Genomic DNA, 17,659 nt, shown 5'->3' with positions numbered 1-17,659 from the left:
TATGATATGATGATGATGATGATGATGATGATGATAATTAATCAGTCAATAAAAAGAGTATGAAAGAACGAATCCATTTTTATTTTAATAATACCATACAATCAATTTATTAATTTATGGCGCGGGATGAGGTTGCCCTCTCTTTCCGAACCAGCGAGGCTCATGAAAAAAGCATATGACAATAATTAAAAAAAGATTGAGTATAAAACAATTGGAACCAGTATAAGGAATGAATAAAGATAAATGAAGCCTAACTGTCTTGCTTTCACTTTGTTAAAAAGAACGAAAGTCACTTTAACTATCACAATCAGATTTTACACAAGGTTTATATTTTAATCCCCGTGTTCGTTTGGGATATTAAGTTGAATATTTAATTGATGCCTAGTAGAAACTACCGACCCCGTGTAAAGCTATATCCCTGTTTGAATGCTCCTTTTCGGAAACACAAACCACGTTGGGAACGAGGTTGAACGAGGTTGAACGAGGTTGTTGAAATTCGTATCTCACCCCGATTCTTGCTCGACGAGTATAGTCACCCCTCATCGCGTACTGCCACTATAAGCGTTACTTAGCGACTATGCAGATTAATAGCTCAATCATTATTAATTTCTGTCAATTTTGATTGACGAGACACTGGTTAGACATTAAAAATAACGATTGACTTCACGTTAAAATCCCATTAAAATGTTTCGTTTCCCATCGCCCCGTCTATTGTGATGGTGGGTCGGTCGGTCGGGAAAAAAAGAAAAAAGAATCAACACTTTTGTGGGGTCTGGGTTCATTTAAGAAGCCAGGAGATGCAGAACCGAAAGGTTTTGTTTCAGTCGATCTCGCTGAGAATGTTGGAACAATCGTTAATGCCCTTGGCACGAAACAGCTTAGAGAAGGACATCGCATACCAATTGTTTTTAATATAACAAGATCGTGTGCTTGTAAATTAAAGAACTTGCCTCTGTGACTTGTGAATCTGGATTTTTTTTTTACATTTCGAAAAAAATGGGTCGGTCGGGCGATGGGAAACGAAACATTTAATTGGGATGGCCCAAGGTCGATCGAAAATCAAATATATCACGATTTCATTCGTAAATATTTATCAGACTCATCTTCATACATCATTGTCTACTTTGAGTAAATATAAACAAGTAGAATTTTTTGTCGATGTTTTAGAACGACTTTTTTCACGTCAGTTAAATCACATCACCGTGAATTCCAGCTATATCCACCTGTTAACAAACGCTATAATATGTGTCATTGGGGGCGGGGATCATTTCAGAAGAAAACATTAAGTCCACTGACAGAAATGAATTTAAGCTAGTATAGCGTAACAAACGTCACAACCAAAATATTTTTGTCATTAACTCGAACATTATTTTAGTCCTGGTGAAAGCTGCGGATTAAAGAACCGTCATGCGGACATCTAAGCTTATCCTATCCATTGCTGTGATTTTCACGGTGGCACAGTATCACTGTAAGTAGCTAACTCCTCCGTATTTAAAACCCGGCTAACATTGCAGTGGAATTCCGATTTCTCGAGCCCCCGATTTCCCTACCCTCACAATAATTCGAGCCAGAAATGGTTTCCCTTCTCCCCATCAGTCAAACACTGTAATCGTACCCCATAATGACGACTAGTAATTGCTGTATAAAATATTTTATAGTTAACAATAGGGAAGAGTGATGCAAGGCCATGCTGGTCATCCTTGACAGTATTACAGTTATTCACATGGGTCAAATAGCTAAATGGAAAAAAAAATCACGATTGTTTTATTTAAGTAGTAGTTATAAATCAGCAATGGAATTGACTAGAATCCCAGGCATCCAGAGAATAGCAGTGTGCCAACTGATACGCTTTATGTTACAGAAACCGCCGTAACTAACAACTAAGACTACAGTTATAGCTATTTATCAACTTTAAAAATGCCAGAGTATGTGTTTTTAAGGTGAAGCATCGGAAAACGGAGGGAGGACAAATGAAAAACTAAACTTAAGCGGGTTTGAGGATAAAGAAGATAAAAAAGAGCAAGACGAGGGGGATGGTGGTTTCCAAGCAGGGAAATCAATTCAAGATGAGCCCAACAAAAACACACCGCAAGAATCTAAACAAGGTATGGTCTCTGCGAAAATACTACAAGATTAAACATCAAGACTAAACCAGTTAAGCACTATATCAAAAATTGCCCTTCCTGAGCCAAGAAAAAATCAACAACAAGCCAAAAGACCTTTGATATAAAATAAATAAGCCTTGTGACCGGTGAAAAAGTATTGATATGCCCTTAACGACCCATTAAAATTATTGTATACAATTCGAAACAGTAACTAAGTAAAATTCACTGACTCGGCGACTTGTGTTTCCTGATCCTAAGTATTTTTATTTATTTATTTTTGTTGTTTTTTAACCTTAAACCCAAATCGAAGCTATATCTTAAGTATTTATAGGAATTTGTCAAAGAGAAAATTGTCCGGAACGTAAATTGCTTGTAAAGAAAAAAATTCAATTAATAAATTCGCGAATCCACTTTAAATCAAATAATAAAACATGTTTGGAGAGAAATCACGATGAATAAGTTTTATTTATTTACAACCATCCAAAATCCAGCGTAGAAATTAATATTGTTTTGGCAAGTTAATGCTTTTGTTCATTAGCTAAACTAGTACCTGCCCTTGTGTTTACTGTCCGTGAAATCATAACTATAAAAAAAGTGTTTAATCGTCAATACAACCTGTAAAAAGCTGTAATCCACCTGCGCGGTTTTGTAAGTTAATGTTTCAGAGCTAAGATTACCGTTAGCTAATGGTTCTAAGGAAAGTTTGTTCAGTATTTTTTTCGAAAATAGCATCCGTAGTTAGTGTGCAATTGCAAGTAGAAGTGACTTGCAATTGTTAAACATTCCTTGGTTATATTTTTGCCAGTATAGCCTTTAGTGGCAATAATTTATTATAACCAAAAAATGGTCTACTGTTGGAGCAAGTTTTGTCTGTTACGTCTCTGGATAATTCAAATACTGCAAGAAGTGACTTGTTAAACATTCCTTGGTTATATTTTTGCCAGTATAGCCTTTAGTGGCAATATTATAACCAAAGAATGGTCTACTGTTGAAGCAAGTTTTGTCTGTTACGTCTCTGAATAATTCAAATACTGCAATAGATCCCGACCTCCTGCACCCGGCAGAATTAGAGTTTTCCCTCAAGTTTTTAAAATGGCTTTCCCAGGCCAAACACCTATTATAACAAACAGCTCCAAGACTTGAGAGCGTAAAATTCGTTATTACTGAGAAGGGTTCCATGGGAGTGAAGTTGCTATTCCTTTTTAGCTAGATCATCTGTTTCCAATTTTGACTGAAATTATCGGTTTATTGCTATGTTAAGCCTAGCAGTAAATGGAGAATGTACCTTGAAAATCCTACATGTAAAGTCACCCTCAACTTGTCTTTTCCTATCAGTTTATTTCAATAGGTTAATTCATACCGCTTATAAGCCCTTCCCCCTGCAGGATATAAGCCTCGCCGAGTTGTAAAACTCCGGGGCTTTTATTATAGCTTTTATCGCTGATTTTGACTTAGCTAAAGAGGGGCGGCGAGGACGTTTACAGCAGAAACAAAAGAGAACAAGCGACCGCAAAAATCTTTGTTTGCTAAGGCTCTACAGTCAACTCTCTATTAACGGACACCTCTATAAGACGGACACCTCCATATATAAGACGCACATCTCCATAAGATGGACACCTGGTGTTGGTCCCGTCCCTGCCATTTTTCAGTCATTTTACTTGAGCTAAACTCCCTTTAAGATCGACACCTCTCTAGTCGGACAGTTGAAGCCGGTCCCGAAAGGTGTCCGTTTTAGAGAGAGTTGACTGAATTTTGAATGCGTTTGAATGATTTTGAAAGTATGCGTGTTAGGTGGAAAAAGCATTTTGTTATGACCTTCAACAGCGAGGAATTGTAAGTAATTATGGCTTTACACAGTTTTTCTTTCTTTCGAAGGAGGAAGTACTACGGGCGCAAAACGAGCACTTCCCGCTTTGGCAGCATCAGCTTTAAAGAATCCTAAAATACAAGAAGCTGTTGTGGACAAAGGATTGGAAGTAATGAACAATCTGGTGGACAAGCAGCTGAGGATCATTGATGAAGCACAGGAGAAGGCTTCTAACTTTTTAGCCAAAGAGGTAGGAAAAAATTTAACTAAAACAATAATAGTAAATAATAATAATAATAATAATTAATAATAATAATAATAATGATGATGATAATGATGATGATGATGATGATGTAGATGATGATGTAATGATGATGATGACGCTAACCATTCTTAAGTCGGCCATATTTTGCTCGAACATGAAAAAACGGTCTGACGTCAAAACTTGGTGTCACGTGGTATTTTGCCCGCGCGATTCAAATGCCATTTTTGAAGGCAAAAAAATGCAACTTTCAACGCTTATAAAATCGACAATTTTCATCACAGAGTTCTCATACTTTGAAATTGTGCAAATACCTTGACACTATAATAAAGTATTTCATTCATTCGTTCATTCATTCAAACAGTAAACTTTTCAAATACGTAGAAAACATTTTCGCTTTATAGGCACTTTAATTGTCTTGGGATAAATTACAAGGTAAAACTGGTTAAAGAAAAGCCACATATTCTGTGATGTTAATTTTTGTTTTACTCGGTGTTATTAACTGTCTCCGTCTCCCATAGCGTTTAGCGACAGTTTTGGACCGTCAAGAACGGTCTTTTGATGCAGGGTTGTTCAAAATTTAGGTTAGCCCCCGCATCGAGTTTGTATTTTCAAAGTTGTTTTTTTGGTTAGTAAACCTGTTGAGTAAATTGCTGACAGGCTTCGACATTAGTTCCCACGGTAGACATTCTTAAAAATTCTTGCTAACCTTGGCCCAAACTTCTCTGGGAGCTGCAATTTAGGTTTCGAGCTCCTTGAGCCTTAGTTCTTTTCAAATTCTTCGTTAGTCGTTTGCATCCTTGGACTAGGTCACACGGTCCTAATACGGATTATATGTCATGCTAGTTAAACAACTGAAATTACTCGCGGCTTAGTCCACAATTGAGTACATACTTTGTCTTTCTTTAATTTCAAGATCAAACTGGATATCATGCCTGACAAAGGCTGGAGCACCCCTGACATGTTTGTTCCCCCAGGGTACCATATGGGGGCATCTATCTCGGGTCCACCAAAGGCTGAAAAGGAGGAGGGAGATGTTCCGTATACCTATGCACCGGCAACTGGTTTGGGATATGTAATGATGAATGGCTGCTGGGGAAAGAATTACACGGCAAGTGATCCATGCTACAACGCCAAATGGACTTCAAGTGTGTGCCAGGTGAGATATGATGGAATTACCTTGTGGATTGTTGTAAACCTATGACGAAGGACGAACAACAACATGACTTGTTTTAAAGATCTTAACTCTAAAGAATGTCAGACTTCATTAAATAAATTCTTTTAAGTAGCAAGATTTTGACAGATGGGAATCTTAATAGAGTGGATTCACCCTTTTGTCTTGTTTTGTAACGAATTCCAGGTATAACGTACGATGTTCTTCAGCTAGATTATTGTGTTTATGTAAATTATAAGATCCTAGATAAGTATTAGGCATTTCATATAGGTTTTGAAAAAAATCTGGTATTTTTTTCTTACTTTATGTCTCCAAATAATTATCATTTTCGAATTTTCTCAGGGTATAAAGTTTTGACACTTAAAAAAAAACTATAGCCTGGCCAAAATTACAGCAAAATGAATGGAACAGAACCCCGAACTACCGAAGTCTTGGGTAACAAAATCCCCCCCCCCCCCCGGCCCGTTATAACAAAAACATTCCAGAAACTAGTACAAACTAAAATTCTCTCGTCTTGCCTAGCTTACTTAAAAGAAGCAGTTTAATCTTATTGGCATATTGTCCCTAACCGCTTTTCTTTTAGAATATGATTGATGGGGCAGCTTTTCTTGGTGTCGGATTTGATGGTCGCGGAGAGTACAGTCCAGAATCAAGAAAAATGAGCATTGTACAGAGAAACTGCAAAAACAAAGCCACGTGAGTACCCATTGATCCGTTGAAAATGTTCTAGCTAGTATTGTAGCGTGCGGGAGGCATGGTGATCTAGTGGTTAACGCAAAGCTGGACCCTTGTCGAGTGGCTCAGGGTCAAGCACTGGTCGAAGTACAGTTAACTCTCTCTTAACGGACACCTCTTTAAGACGGACACCTCCATAAGACGGACACCGGGTGATAGTCCCTGCCGTATTTCAGTCATTTTGCTGAAACAAAACTCTCTGTAAGACGGACACCTCTGTAAGACGGACAACGGATACTCTAAAACCGCCAACGGACACGCACAAAAAGCGATGTTTTAGTAGATAATACTTCAAAACTTGGTATCAACATTATAGCAAAGTAAACCAGCGCCTTAAGAATCGAAATTTACCAAAGACAATCCGCTTTAACGTATGGGAACCAAAGAGGTAGTTTTCTACTTACAGTATTACAGTTTTTAACGGAACAAACGATTCAATCCTCTGATATTATTTTTTTTCCACTTTATTGGTTTTGCTGAAGTAGTCGACTTTCAGTTTAAACACACTTAAACAGACGCGTATTCGTTGTGCATAGCCCTTTAGCTTCATCAGCTTAAAATTCCTGGTGCCATGTTACCTCGACTCTCTATAAGGCGGACATCTCTCTAAGAAGGACAGTTGGGGCCGGTCCCGACGGTGTCCATCTTAGAGAGAGTTGACTATAACCCGGGCGAAGTCATTGTGTTGTGCTTTCGAAGCTTAAAAAGACGTTTTACTTTTCCTATTTATATTCACAATTCAAAAAAAAGGGAGTAGGAATGCAGCGCGAACTGTGAGCCTGAGTGTTTAATGTTGCCCGCTTGGGGTTTATATTGGTCAAATACGTTACTACTTACAGGATATGCAACAATATTGAAGTAGCACTCATTGTATGCAACCGCCTGATATAATAATCCTCCAATCCCAGTCGGACTGATATGGAAACGTATTTTTTTTAACCAAATTAAGATGCCCAACCTCCAACTGAGTTTGGAGGTAAATAGGGTCTAGGAGTACTCATAACCTGCAGGCCAAGTTTGTTACTGAAGTGCGTTTGATGCCTTACGGTAGCTAAAAACTTGGCGAATCCTAAAACAAAAATTGAAAGTTCGAGCGATAAGATGCATTAAAAACCTACCAAACCGAATAGATACTTGCAAAAAAGACTAAATTAGCTAATAAGAAATCATTTACGTGGTCCGTCCTTGCCTCTTACATTTATTCTCTTCCGAATCAAAATACATTTACAACTGGGCCCGGGAAAATTAAACGCTTGGGGTGCGATGGGTTTCTTGGACGGGAGAAGTAATACTCTCATAGTTGCTAAAAAAGTAATAGTTTTAGTGCTCTCTGGAAGCAGTCTTGACATTTAACACATATACATAATCCTCTTCGCGCCTAAGAGGCACATAAGGCTGAGACCAGAGATTTCCATTTCTCTCTTTCCATGGCTGCCTTCTCAAGTTCTTTCCACGTCCTCCCTGCTGTTTTCATTTCTGCCTCGATCGTCCTCCTCCAAGTCTCTCGTGGACGTCCTTTCTTCCTTCTTCCACTATCCGATGTCCACCTTAATGCAGTTCGTGTTATGCTATCTCGGCCTTTCCTGATAACATGCCCAAGCCACCTCCATCTTCTTTTCTTTATTACTATGGCGATGTCCCGTTGTCCTGTCCTTTGATAGAGTTCCTTGTTTGTGATCTTCTGGGGCCAGTATATCCTGCATATCTTTCTCAGGCAAGAAGTGTGGAAACCTGATAGTCTCTGGCTGTCTCTTTTTAAATGTCACCCTGACATTTAACACCCGTTTAATACCTTGTTAAACTAATCCATACTTTAGGATACAGAAAAGCATTAGAAAAGACTGGTATCCCCTCCCTAGCTGTCAGGCGCAATCTGCTATCTAAGAGCCTATTTAATGATATTGTAGTTATGAAAGACCACAAACTTGCCAATCTACTGCCTCCGAGGTCAATTAACCGTCATCGAAATAGGAGTCATCGACACACCAGGCTGTAAGACGGACCGTGTTAATAACTCTTTTGTTGTTAGTCATAGTAAAGTTGTAACATGTAAATAGTTTTTAATATAAAATAATATTAATAGCTTTTATGTAAATAGTTCTCACAATTTTGTAATGTAGATAGCTTTTATACACTTTTGTAACATTGAGACACGTAATTCAGTCATATTGACTGCCATGTGTTATTGCTTTTAATAAACTATTCATCTTCTACTATACTCCTTTTTAGATATGACGATTATGATGTACCAGACACCATGAATGTGCATGGAATTTATGATACTTCAGCCACCATGCACACCTTTGAGAGCCGCTCGGAATTCCAGAAGTTTTTACAGCAAGAAGCTGGCGTGTCTGGATCGGTTTTTGGGTTTTATGCTGGCGCCAAGAAGGCCTGGGGCAGCTCCGAGTCGGGTGCCAAGCAGCAGTACATGTCTGTACTGTATATAGACGTGGACAGGTAAAGTGATTGATAGTATTTTTTTTTTTACATTATGGCTTAATAAATTAAAAGTGAGGCATGAAAACGTTATATATAATGTTCGCTTGTTTTGTTCTTTTCCATACAATTGGGCGATAGATAACAAATTGGACGGGGGTATATTGTCTGATACCCGTCGTCTAATTTTGTACCACGTGACGCGCTTTGTCCAATGAGGGGCTTAAAAACTAATTGGTGGTTTGTATTGTCTGATACTAGTCGTCCGATTTTGTACCCCATGATGTGTATTGCCCAAGGAGGGCGCACAAAATTCAATAGGTGGTTTGTAATAGCCCATATGGCATGATACGTACACCAAATATTATATTCAGTTTAGTTCACCACCACATATTGATCAAAACTTAACAAAAAATGTTACCTCCTGATGGGTTACCTTATCAAATGGAAAATTTTAAGAACTTGGAAAAAGAACTTGATTCTTTTTTATATGAAACTATAGGTACGAAGTTTTCATGGACGAAGTGAAGCCTGAAGATCTGAGCTTGTCGTTTCTGCAAGAATTCATGAACCTTCCGAACTCATACTTTGACGCAGAAGCTCCGCTAAAATACCGTTAGTATATTAAAATTAGCACAGTGTCTTATTTTTATAAAGGCTTATTATTATTACTATTATTATTATTATTATTATTATTATTATTATTATTATTGTTATTATTATTATTATTATTACTTTTACGTTCTTTTTGTGAATACAAGTCTTACTCAGAAGAGTTCAAAATTTTCCCAAAATTTTCCTTATCATAATAAGGTTTACCTAAACCCCCGGGGGGGGCACTCCCCTATATGGCCTATACGGGGACGTGCCGCTTGATAGGGTATGGTTTTTTACTCTTCCGGCCCTGAACAGGGTATATAATTTCAAGCTCCTCTGTCCTAAACAGGGCCTGAACCTGTCCTAGACAGGATATAATTGCAAGACTGTCGTCCATGTATTTTACATTGTTTTCGCTTTTGCTTCAATAAAAAGCATTATTTTATTTGGTGGGATCGGTGTTTTCGCATTTCAATGCGTCAAACATCGCGTAGGGATGCAATCACAATAAAGCGTAAATGATTGTTGATGTTGTCCTTTGTCCTAAATAGGGTCTTAAAATAGTGGCTGTTGTCCTACACAGGGTAGGCATTTTAAATTTTTATTGTCCTAAACAGGGTCAGGGTTTCAAACCCCCAGCGGCACCCCTATACCTAAACTTAGGTCAAGTACCCACCTCGGGACCTAAACACACTATACTGTCATTGATTACATTGATCGACTGTTGTATTTGAAAAACAATCAACAAGAAACTCAGCAAAATATCGAAGAATTGTTTACAGTCAGTAAAAGATACTTGCATTCAATCTCGAACGTAAGCTCGAACAAGTTCAAAAATAAGTTAAAATTGAAAGGTGCCGCAATGTGTTTGCACAGAACTAAACCAGAGAACGTTACTGAGAAACATAGAAACACATAACCTACTTTCCTCTTATCATCCAGTTGCAATGTGCATAGAACTAAAGAAAACTATTGTACGTGCTTTTTCTATGAAACAGAAAACTTCATTCAGAGATGGGGAACCCACTTTATCAAATCTGGCAAGTTTGGTGGAGAATTGGAAATTCGAAAGACGATGGATGCCGCACAAGCTGGATCAAAAACACAATTCTCCGAGAAAATGGAATTTGAATACAAAAGCATTTTTGCAAGTGTCGGTGCAAAATACAAGAAGGAAGGAGGAGAGTCGGTGAAACAAGAAACCAAAACTACATCCACAGCAATAGAAGCCAAAGGAGGAAGTCAAGAAATTGCTTCTATTCTGTCTGATGTTTACGCGCCAACTTTTAAAACAGAATTTAAAGAATGGCTGCAGTCAATCCCTCAATACCCGAAGGCGTTCAAATTTCAGATGAGCTCCATTTCCGACTTGGTGAACTTTCGAGCAAACGACTTGTTCCCGGAAGACAAGGTGTGTTCATGTCGAACTTTTTTTCTACTTTGTAAACAAATTCTCAGAACTATTATTTTAGTATGTTTACTAGAAGTAAAGAGAATTAATTAACTCTGATGAATGTGAACAGATGTCACCAAAAAAATTAGACAAGAAAAAAACAGATCGGCTTAAAAAACCTTTTTATATGTCTTCTATTGATCGCAGTACTGATTCCAGTATTTTCAGTAATACAAAGATAATGAAATTGCGAGGCTTCTTCCCTGCTATCTTCTTGATCATGCTAATCGGCCTGCGCTAGTTTTACGTTTCTGAATAAGTAGTAGCAAGGGTCAGGGAGGGGGGGGGGGGGGGGGGAGAAACTTCCTTTGTTATACAACTCAAAATGCGGCATAGCGGTACCGAGTGTGCGCAGTAGCTACCGAGTGGTTGCTAAGGGCATAGTGAATAGCTTGAAAAAGTTCATTTTTTAGTTCGCATGTTTTATTCTTGACAGTGCACAAAACGCAATAGCTATTTGCATTTTTTTTGCGCCTTATAAGTTTGCCAGACATCAAAAGAACAAACAGTGATAACGGTGACCAGTCTGGCAATATTAAGGCTTTCGAATTATACTAATTAAAATAACTCCAATGATTCTGAAATAATTTACCATTTTTTGGTTAAATGTCAACCGTGACAAATTTTTCGCTTGTTATTCTACGCCTCCAAAATGTTCTCAGTGACGTGAAACATCAGGTGAGAAATTTGGCTAAAAATGCAAAAAAATCTCATCGGCGTGAAACATCAAACGGAAAAACCGCCACTATTCGCATTTCACACGCATGCAATCATTGATATTTAATTTTTCTGAGAAAAACAAACCTTTCGGTGGCGTCTTTCTTAGCAATGGCTTGATTGACATAGACTTGCACCGTTTCCCGGCACTGCTATGCCGTCAAAAAAGTGCCGACTTTCCCCCCCCCCCCCCCCGTTTCCATAGCTATGCTTTACTATTTACTCCAAATTACAGACAATCACTAAATACCAGCAAATTCCTAAGTAAACCAATAAAGACACTTGATTTTACTGAACTATGTTAAACTCAGGTAACCTGGGGCTGTGAGGGAAAAGCAGCAGAGCTGGAGACGGAGAAGGATGGTCACAAGTTTTACTTCACTTATCCCGTTGAAGGGAAGAAAAAGAAAATCTATTGCAAGTACGACAGCCGTCAAAGCTTAGAGGAGGCGATATCGGAGAAAAGGACTAGCTTGAAAAGAGCAATTGAAATCTACATGGAAGAGGTAACTATACGATTATCTTGTCAGGAATCTATGGACAAGATATCTGCTTTCAATTTGATTATTGCCTGAAATGCCCATGTTTTGGCGATCCACAAAAAAGTATTTACAATCGTGTAAAATGTCTTTGCTAGTGTTGCAGCATTGATTCACCTACTAGCGAGATTTGCCTTACGCTAGTATTTATTATAGGGTAAGCGACATACTAAGTGTAATTTTAAACAAATGTACCGAAGGGAGTTTCAAAGATGTTCTATTTAAAAACACAAACAAACAAAAACAAAACAAATAAAAATAAACAGAAAACGCGCCAGCAGATTCACACTGCACTGATGTTAAAACGGCCTAACCATTTTTAAAATCAGACCCCCTCCACCCCACCCCAAGAGTCATTTTCGATTGATTCTATACGTATTGAATGTTGTTATGGGTTTCCTTTCGTTTTGATGTTTTCGCCAAGGGGAGGCGTTTCGTCAGAGCAAATTTGATAATGATTCTGATTGGATTAACCAGTTAAACAAAAAATGAAAACGGGCTAAACGCATCGAAATTCAAATCACGATAGAGGTTTGTTTATAACCGTGGAGAAAACATTTTGTTATGCAAAATCTGAATTTCTAATTAACAATAACTGCAATTAGAATAGGAGCTCGAGTTTCTATAAACTATCCCTCATAAAAGCGAGGGCAAGAACTCTAATTGTTTTAGTACAAACTCTTAAGGATTACAGTCCAAAGCTGAATAATTTTATGTACTTTAAGGTAAAAAATCAAGAAAATTTGATCGTTTTCTACCAGCGAATAGAAAAAAAAAGAACAAATCAGATTCGCGGATTTCCAATAGTTTTTACCGAAATACACCATATTTTTGGTCTTGCGAAATAAATGTTGTCATGGCTCCCGTTTTCCCCGAAAGAGGGCGCTCAGAGCATTCCCTTAGATGACGAATTTAAAGTGGTCATTTTTTTTCTTATTTGAATTCAATTTCAGGGTCCGGTGTCGTTGTCGGATGTTCGCCTGGAGAAATGTCCGCCCGACACTTCAGCACTAGAAGGGACGTCTACAAGGGACAAGTGGATGATGGACCAGAATGTGGCGCCAAAATGGGAGCAACTTATCAGCACCGACTCTACCTTCAAAGTGTCATTTGACATGTTGGATGATCTGATCAACCCATTGCACAGTGCTTTTAATATCAACAAAGACATGAAACGCAGTGTTCGTTACAGGTACCTAATTTAAAAATAGCACTGATATATATCTTTAAATTATCTGGAATTCATACATTCTACTACAATTTATGATTCCCAGTCAAAGACGAAGTCGAACGAAGCCAAATATACGACCAGGGCTTTCACTTGATCAAGAAGCTTAGCTTAGCTTTAGTTAGGTTATCAGATAGTACAAAATCCATCGATTATACAACGAGCTGATCACGTACTTCAGTTCGAAAGACTGCAAAGACGAAGGTCGCTAGGGAGCAAGCGCAAAGATAGGCAAGTGGAAAAAGTAAAGGTTAGTGAGATTGAATCTTTGCCTTTACTCCCACGTTTTTCACTCTCCGTTTGCGCGCTTCCTCCATCCCCTCAACTAACCTAGAAGAGCAGTCCGTGTTTGCGACAAAAACTCTAAGATCGCGCAACACGCGAACACGTTTGGCCATGATATGGATTTTAATCATGCAGCGGTGGTGGACAAGTCAGGCGATTACACAAGAGGCTTTTCCTAGAAGCGTGGCATTCGCAGGGGACCAGAATGCGGGAAATGAACACATAGACATCCCTGATGTATATAAGTCACTTACATAATGTTCATAGTTCGCGCGCGTTCGCGTGTATTTGTATTAGTCACTCGCGCGTGCGTACAATGTGAAACCGTTAAAAGCCGTTTTATGCCATGATAACACCGAAGAAGACCGAAGATTCTCGGTCGAAACGTTTGGCACATATGAGCGTTGTTTACGCTCAAATAAGTCAGCGTCAGAATTATAAAGAGTATAACCTAGAATGTGGTGGTACAGGTTAATAAAGGCGTAGTAACCAAGGTGTGCATGAGACGTTCTCATTCTAACAAAAGTTTTAAAGGTGGTTTATTTTCCACGGTGTTTAGTGTAACTTTCATTCAATGTGTGAAGAGTATTCAGAAGAAAGTACTGGGTCAGTAGTGTAGCTGGGTAATGAGTCAATGTCACTTTGATTTTTCCTTTTAACAGTAAGTCCACTGTTCAAAAATAGTTAACAAGGTTTTCTCAAAAACAGGAAAGGTGGGTGGTACACAAGTGATAGCGACAATGCATTCCACCTGTACAGCGGTTTCAGTGGTGCAATCAACGACCCTCGAAACCGCAGAATGAACATATTCGGTTTGACGTTATCCTACAATGAAAAGGATGGTAGTTTGTTCCTGGACGACGAAGGTTTCAAATCCTCAAAGAAGGTGTTTCCTGCTCTTGCCGCTGACATGAAAGGGAAGACTCTAGCTAGGGTTGAATCTGTAAGCAAGAACGAAGCACGCTTAGCTACTCAAGCATCCGCCAGTTCAGTGCCATGTCACGCAGAGTGGTCCAATATTCTTCGTATTGATCTTGTGGACATGGAAGGAAAATGCCTTCACTTTACTTCTGCGTCAAAGGGAACAGTTTATGTTGTGTTTTCTGCCTCCCCAAAGAATCTGAATGCACGCTATGTCGTCGAAATTTCTTCCCAGAGAGTCGTTATTTTTAAGGTATAAGCAAAAAGATAAGTAAGGTTTTAGAGTTCAAATGTCATTTTTTTTTTCATAGTTTAAAAGGTTCCCCCCTCAGCTCTTTCCCACTCAGCTACCGACAGAAACCTGAAGATTTTATTCGTCATAATTTGAAAATATTCTCATTCTCACTTGGGAAAAAAATGTTTGCAGGGTGATACTCTGTGGCAAAGACGCTTAGTTGGTGCACCTGTGTGAAGAAATAATTACCATATGCATATTGTTGAATTGTGAAAAGGTCATCAAATAAAGGTCTCGATACCTTGCCTTACGATCTCTTGAAGGTCTTAAAACTCGAAGTCGCCAATAAAACTGCTTAGCATCCAGTACTGATGTAAAGTGCTTTATTTTATGCTGTTTCGTTTTGCGTTACATGTCTTATTTTTATTATTGTTTAGGGTACAGTGGCCACAAGCACCTCACCAACGACAACAGCTGTAGATGCCGTTGCCCTGGGAGAAAGCGTGCTTTACGAATCGTACTTTGTGTGTATCACCATTTCCGGTAAGGCAACATTGATCGAGTACGGCAAGAGTCTGGGTACAAAGGACGGAGGGATTGTCTACCTCAATATGATTGACAGAAGCAGAAATTTCGACATTCGATTTTATGCTTTTGGAAATAAGGATGAGCCAGCAAACATTATGGACGCTCATACCGTGTCACACAAGCGAACGGAAGTCACGTGCAAGGGAGGCACTGTGAAGGATGCGATTGAGAATTTGTGCGCACAAGACTGTCATAAACATTGCAATCCTGTAGCAGGTCAGTGATTTAGATTTATTCTAAACTGTAAAGAACTTCTGAACGTTCAAAAAACATTTTTGTTTGTTTCCACGATCATGACCAATTTTCATTTTTTGGCGTTTATTGAGTTCTGTTATAGGTTCAAAAGGAAGAAAAAAGATAACGTTTGCTAAGCCAGTCAGGTACAAAACAAGCCAACAGCAAATCGAGCTTGTAAATTCATTCGTTTCGTAAAAGATATATTAAAACGGCTTTCTCTTGAGTATCAAGACTTATTTTAATTTGCTTTAGTTTTTACATTACAAAGTACGCTTTGTGGGTGTGTTGACTAGCAAAACGGCGAAAAATTCGCTTCGATTCAGTATCGAGTTGATTTAATGTGAACGTAACATTAGTGTAAGTCTACGCAACCCTGCGCGCCATCGCCTCGAAGATGACGCGACGATCGACGTTCGACGTTGCGATGGATACAAGCGAAAACTTTCGTCTAATTGTGTGACTCTGTTTGTCAGGTGCTTCACTTACCTTTGTGGGCTGTAGCTGGTCCATTGCAGTAGCTGGTCACATTGTAATTGGCCAGATGTGATTACTGTTTATGAAAATCACCAGGAAAACTTATCTATGTTTAAAATAGTCGAGTCTTTAAAAAAGAAACAACTTTTTGTTTTATTTTGTAGGCTGCAAAGCACCGAACAGCGACAAAAAGTGCTACGTTTGTCGTGTTGTCAAGAAAGCGGGCACGGAACAATGTCTTGAAGAGTGCCCATCAACATTTCTGATAAACAAAAACAGGGAGTGTGTTGGTGAGTGACAGAGGAGAATTGAACTTGATTAGCTCATCAGTGAAACAACGACGGGCTACTTTTGACGTAACCTAGTGTGCAGTACAGTTTGTAGAAAAATAACACTACACATATCGTTTTTACCGTAATAGGCAAAGTTCCCCTCCCCTGTTCGAGTGGTTTACGAGTGTTATCATGATATGGCAAGAACTAGTTAAGATATGACGCGCGCTGTCATTGCCTAATAGTCGAACTAGATATTTCCATAATGCCCACAGACATTATATATATATAATTACGATCGATTCTGATGCTAGGCTGGCCGACAAAACGCGGGCAATATTAAGCGCTGCAAAGACTGCCATATTATAAACTTCTCATTGAGCTCTATTAGCTCGGGGTCCGTACAATAAAGACCCTGGGTAATATTTTACCATAACGGCCTTTGTGCTCGGTTAAATTCTGGCTTCCTTTGTACTTATTTTAGAATCTTACGATGCCAAGGTGGAAGGAGAATGGCTCTTAACGAAAGAAATCTCAGTCGGAGATGAACTCAGTACCTGTATGTGGTTAAAGTTGGGAGATGGCACCTGGACATCTCAGGAAGGAGATGAGCATTACGCTTTTCCAGTTTGGTTGGAAATGCATGGCACGAGACTGATGAGAATGCAAACCTCTTTAATGGGAGGAGGTGACAGCCTTTTCTTGTGGTACATGCACGGAAGCATGTTTAAAAAGTAAGGCACTTGTGGATTATTTTTAGTAAGCAATGGATTAATGGGACCATATTGTGTGAAATCGAGAAAAAAATTCAGTATCGTTCAACTTGGTTGGCTTTCAATATTCTAAAAGACAATTAATTTGAAATATTTTCTAGTAATCTTGAATTCGGTCGCTATTACAATTGAAAGGGCTAATCAAGGATGGAGGAGAAAAAAACTAACCAATAAGTTAATTTTTCTGCATTCATTTAGCTGCTCAGAGGTAAATAGTACTTTGCTAATCACCTCCGAGTTAACCAATCAGCGCGCGCGAACAGAACTATTCCCTTGTGTGGTATATACTAATATATTATACTACTCTGTTTCATTTTTGGTTGCAGACAAAATGTGGATTTGCTTAGAGACAAAGCATGGCACCAAGTATGTATCTTATGGTCAACTAAGACGGCCGCCTGGTCAATTCATCTTGACGGTAAGAGAGCTTCGTACGGAATTTATAACGACTTCTTAGGAAGAACGTTGGGCACTTTGGAATTGGCGAAGTCAAGATCTCGAAACAAGATGCTTATGACACAAGTCAACCTCTGGGACCGCGTCCTCACTAATCAAGAAATAGAAGACTTTGCAAAATCGTGCAACCACGGAGTGGGAAGCTTCTTATCGTGGGCTGATTTGTACGATGCAGCAAAGGCAAGTCGCTACATTTACCCTTCTTCATGCCAAGCCACCCCCCAGTCAGTGTCAACAATCACACAAGCGGTAACTACAGAGGCACCAGACCAGGGAAAGCGAGGAGTTAAGAGATATAACTGGATGTATGGACGTACATTCAGATACCAGTGATATATCTGGACTGATGTGAGGCTATCTAT

General features: G+C 38.9%; 1 protein-coding gene across 1 annotated transcript; it reads left to right on the top strand.

The window, feature by feature from the left end:
- The first annotated feature begins 4,069 nt into the window (after positions 1–4,069).
- LOC144642194 (uncharacterized) lies at positions 4,070–17,630 on the top strand. The gene is made up of 13 exons (XM_078501178.1): positions 4,070–4,162; positions 5,091–5,333; positions 5,932–6,044; positions 8,313–8,543; positions 9,025–9,137; positions 10,118–10,530; positions 11,601–11,795; positions 12,782–13,020; positions 14,050–14,515; positions 14,935–15,301; positions 15,961–16,086; positions 16,553–16,802; positions 17,168–17,630. The coding sequence occupies exons 1-13, from the start codon at positions 4,085–4,087 to the stop codon at positions 17,628–17,630; spliced, it is 3,297 nt and encodes a 1,098-aa protein (XP_078357304.1). The 5' UTR covers positions 4,070–4,084.
- Positions 17,631–17,659: the final 29 nt, after the last annotated feature.

Source organism: Oculina patagonica, chromosome 2, assembly GCF_052425735.1.
Source record: "Oculina patagonica isolate OP01 chromosome 2, crgOcupat, whole genome shotgun sequence".
Taxonomy (NCBI): domain Eukaryota; kingdom Metazoa; phylum Cnidaria; class Anthozoa; order Scleractinia; family Oculinidae; genus Oculina; species Oculina patagonica.
Note: the sequence above shows the minus strand (reverse complement) of the source record. Positions and strands in the feature narration are given on the sequence as shown.

Bases quoted from the DNA above. Each gene is read 5' to 3' on its own strand.
- LOC144642194 (XM_078501178.1), top strand. From the start codon at position 4,085: ATGAACAATCTGGTGGACAAGCAGCTGAGGATCATTGATGAAGCACAG. The intron at 10,531-11,600 runs GTGTGTTCATGT...TGTTAAACTCAG, and splicing joins ACTTGTTCCCGGAAGACAAG to GTAACCTGGGGCTGTGAGGG. The intron at 11,796-12,781 runs GTAACTATACGA...ATTCAATTTCAG, and splicing joins TTGAAATCTACATGGAAGAG to GGTCCGGTGTCGTTGTCGGA.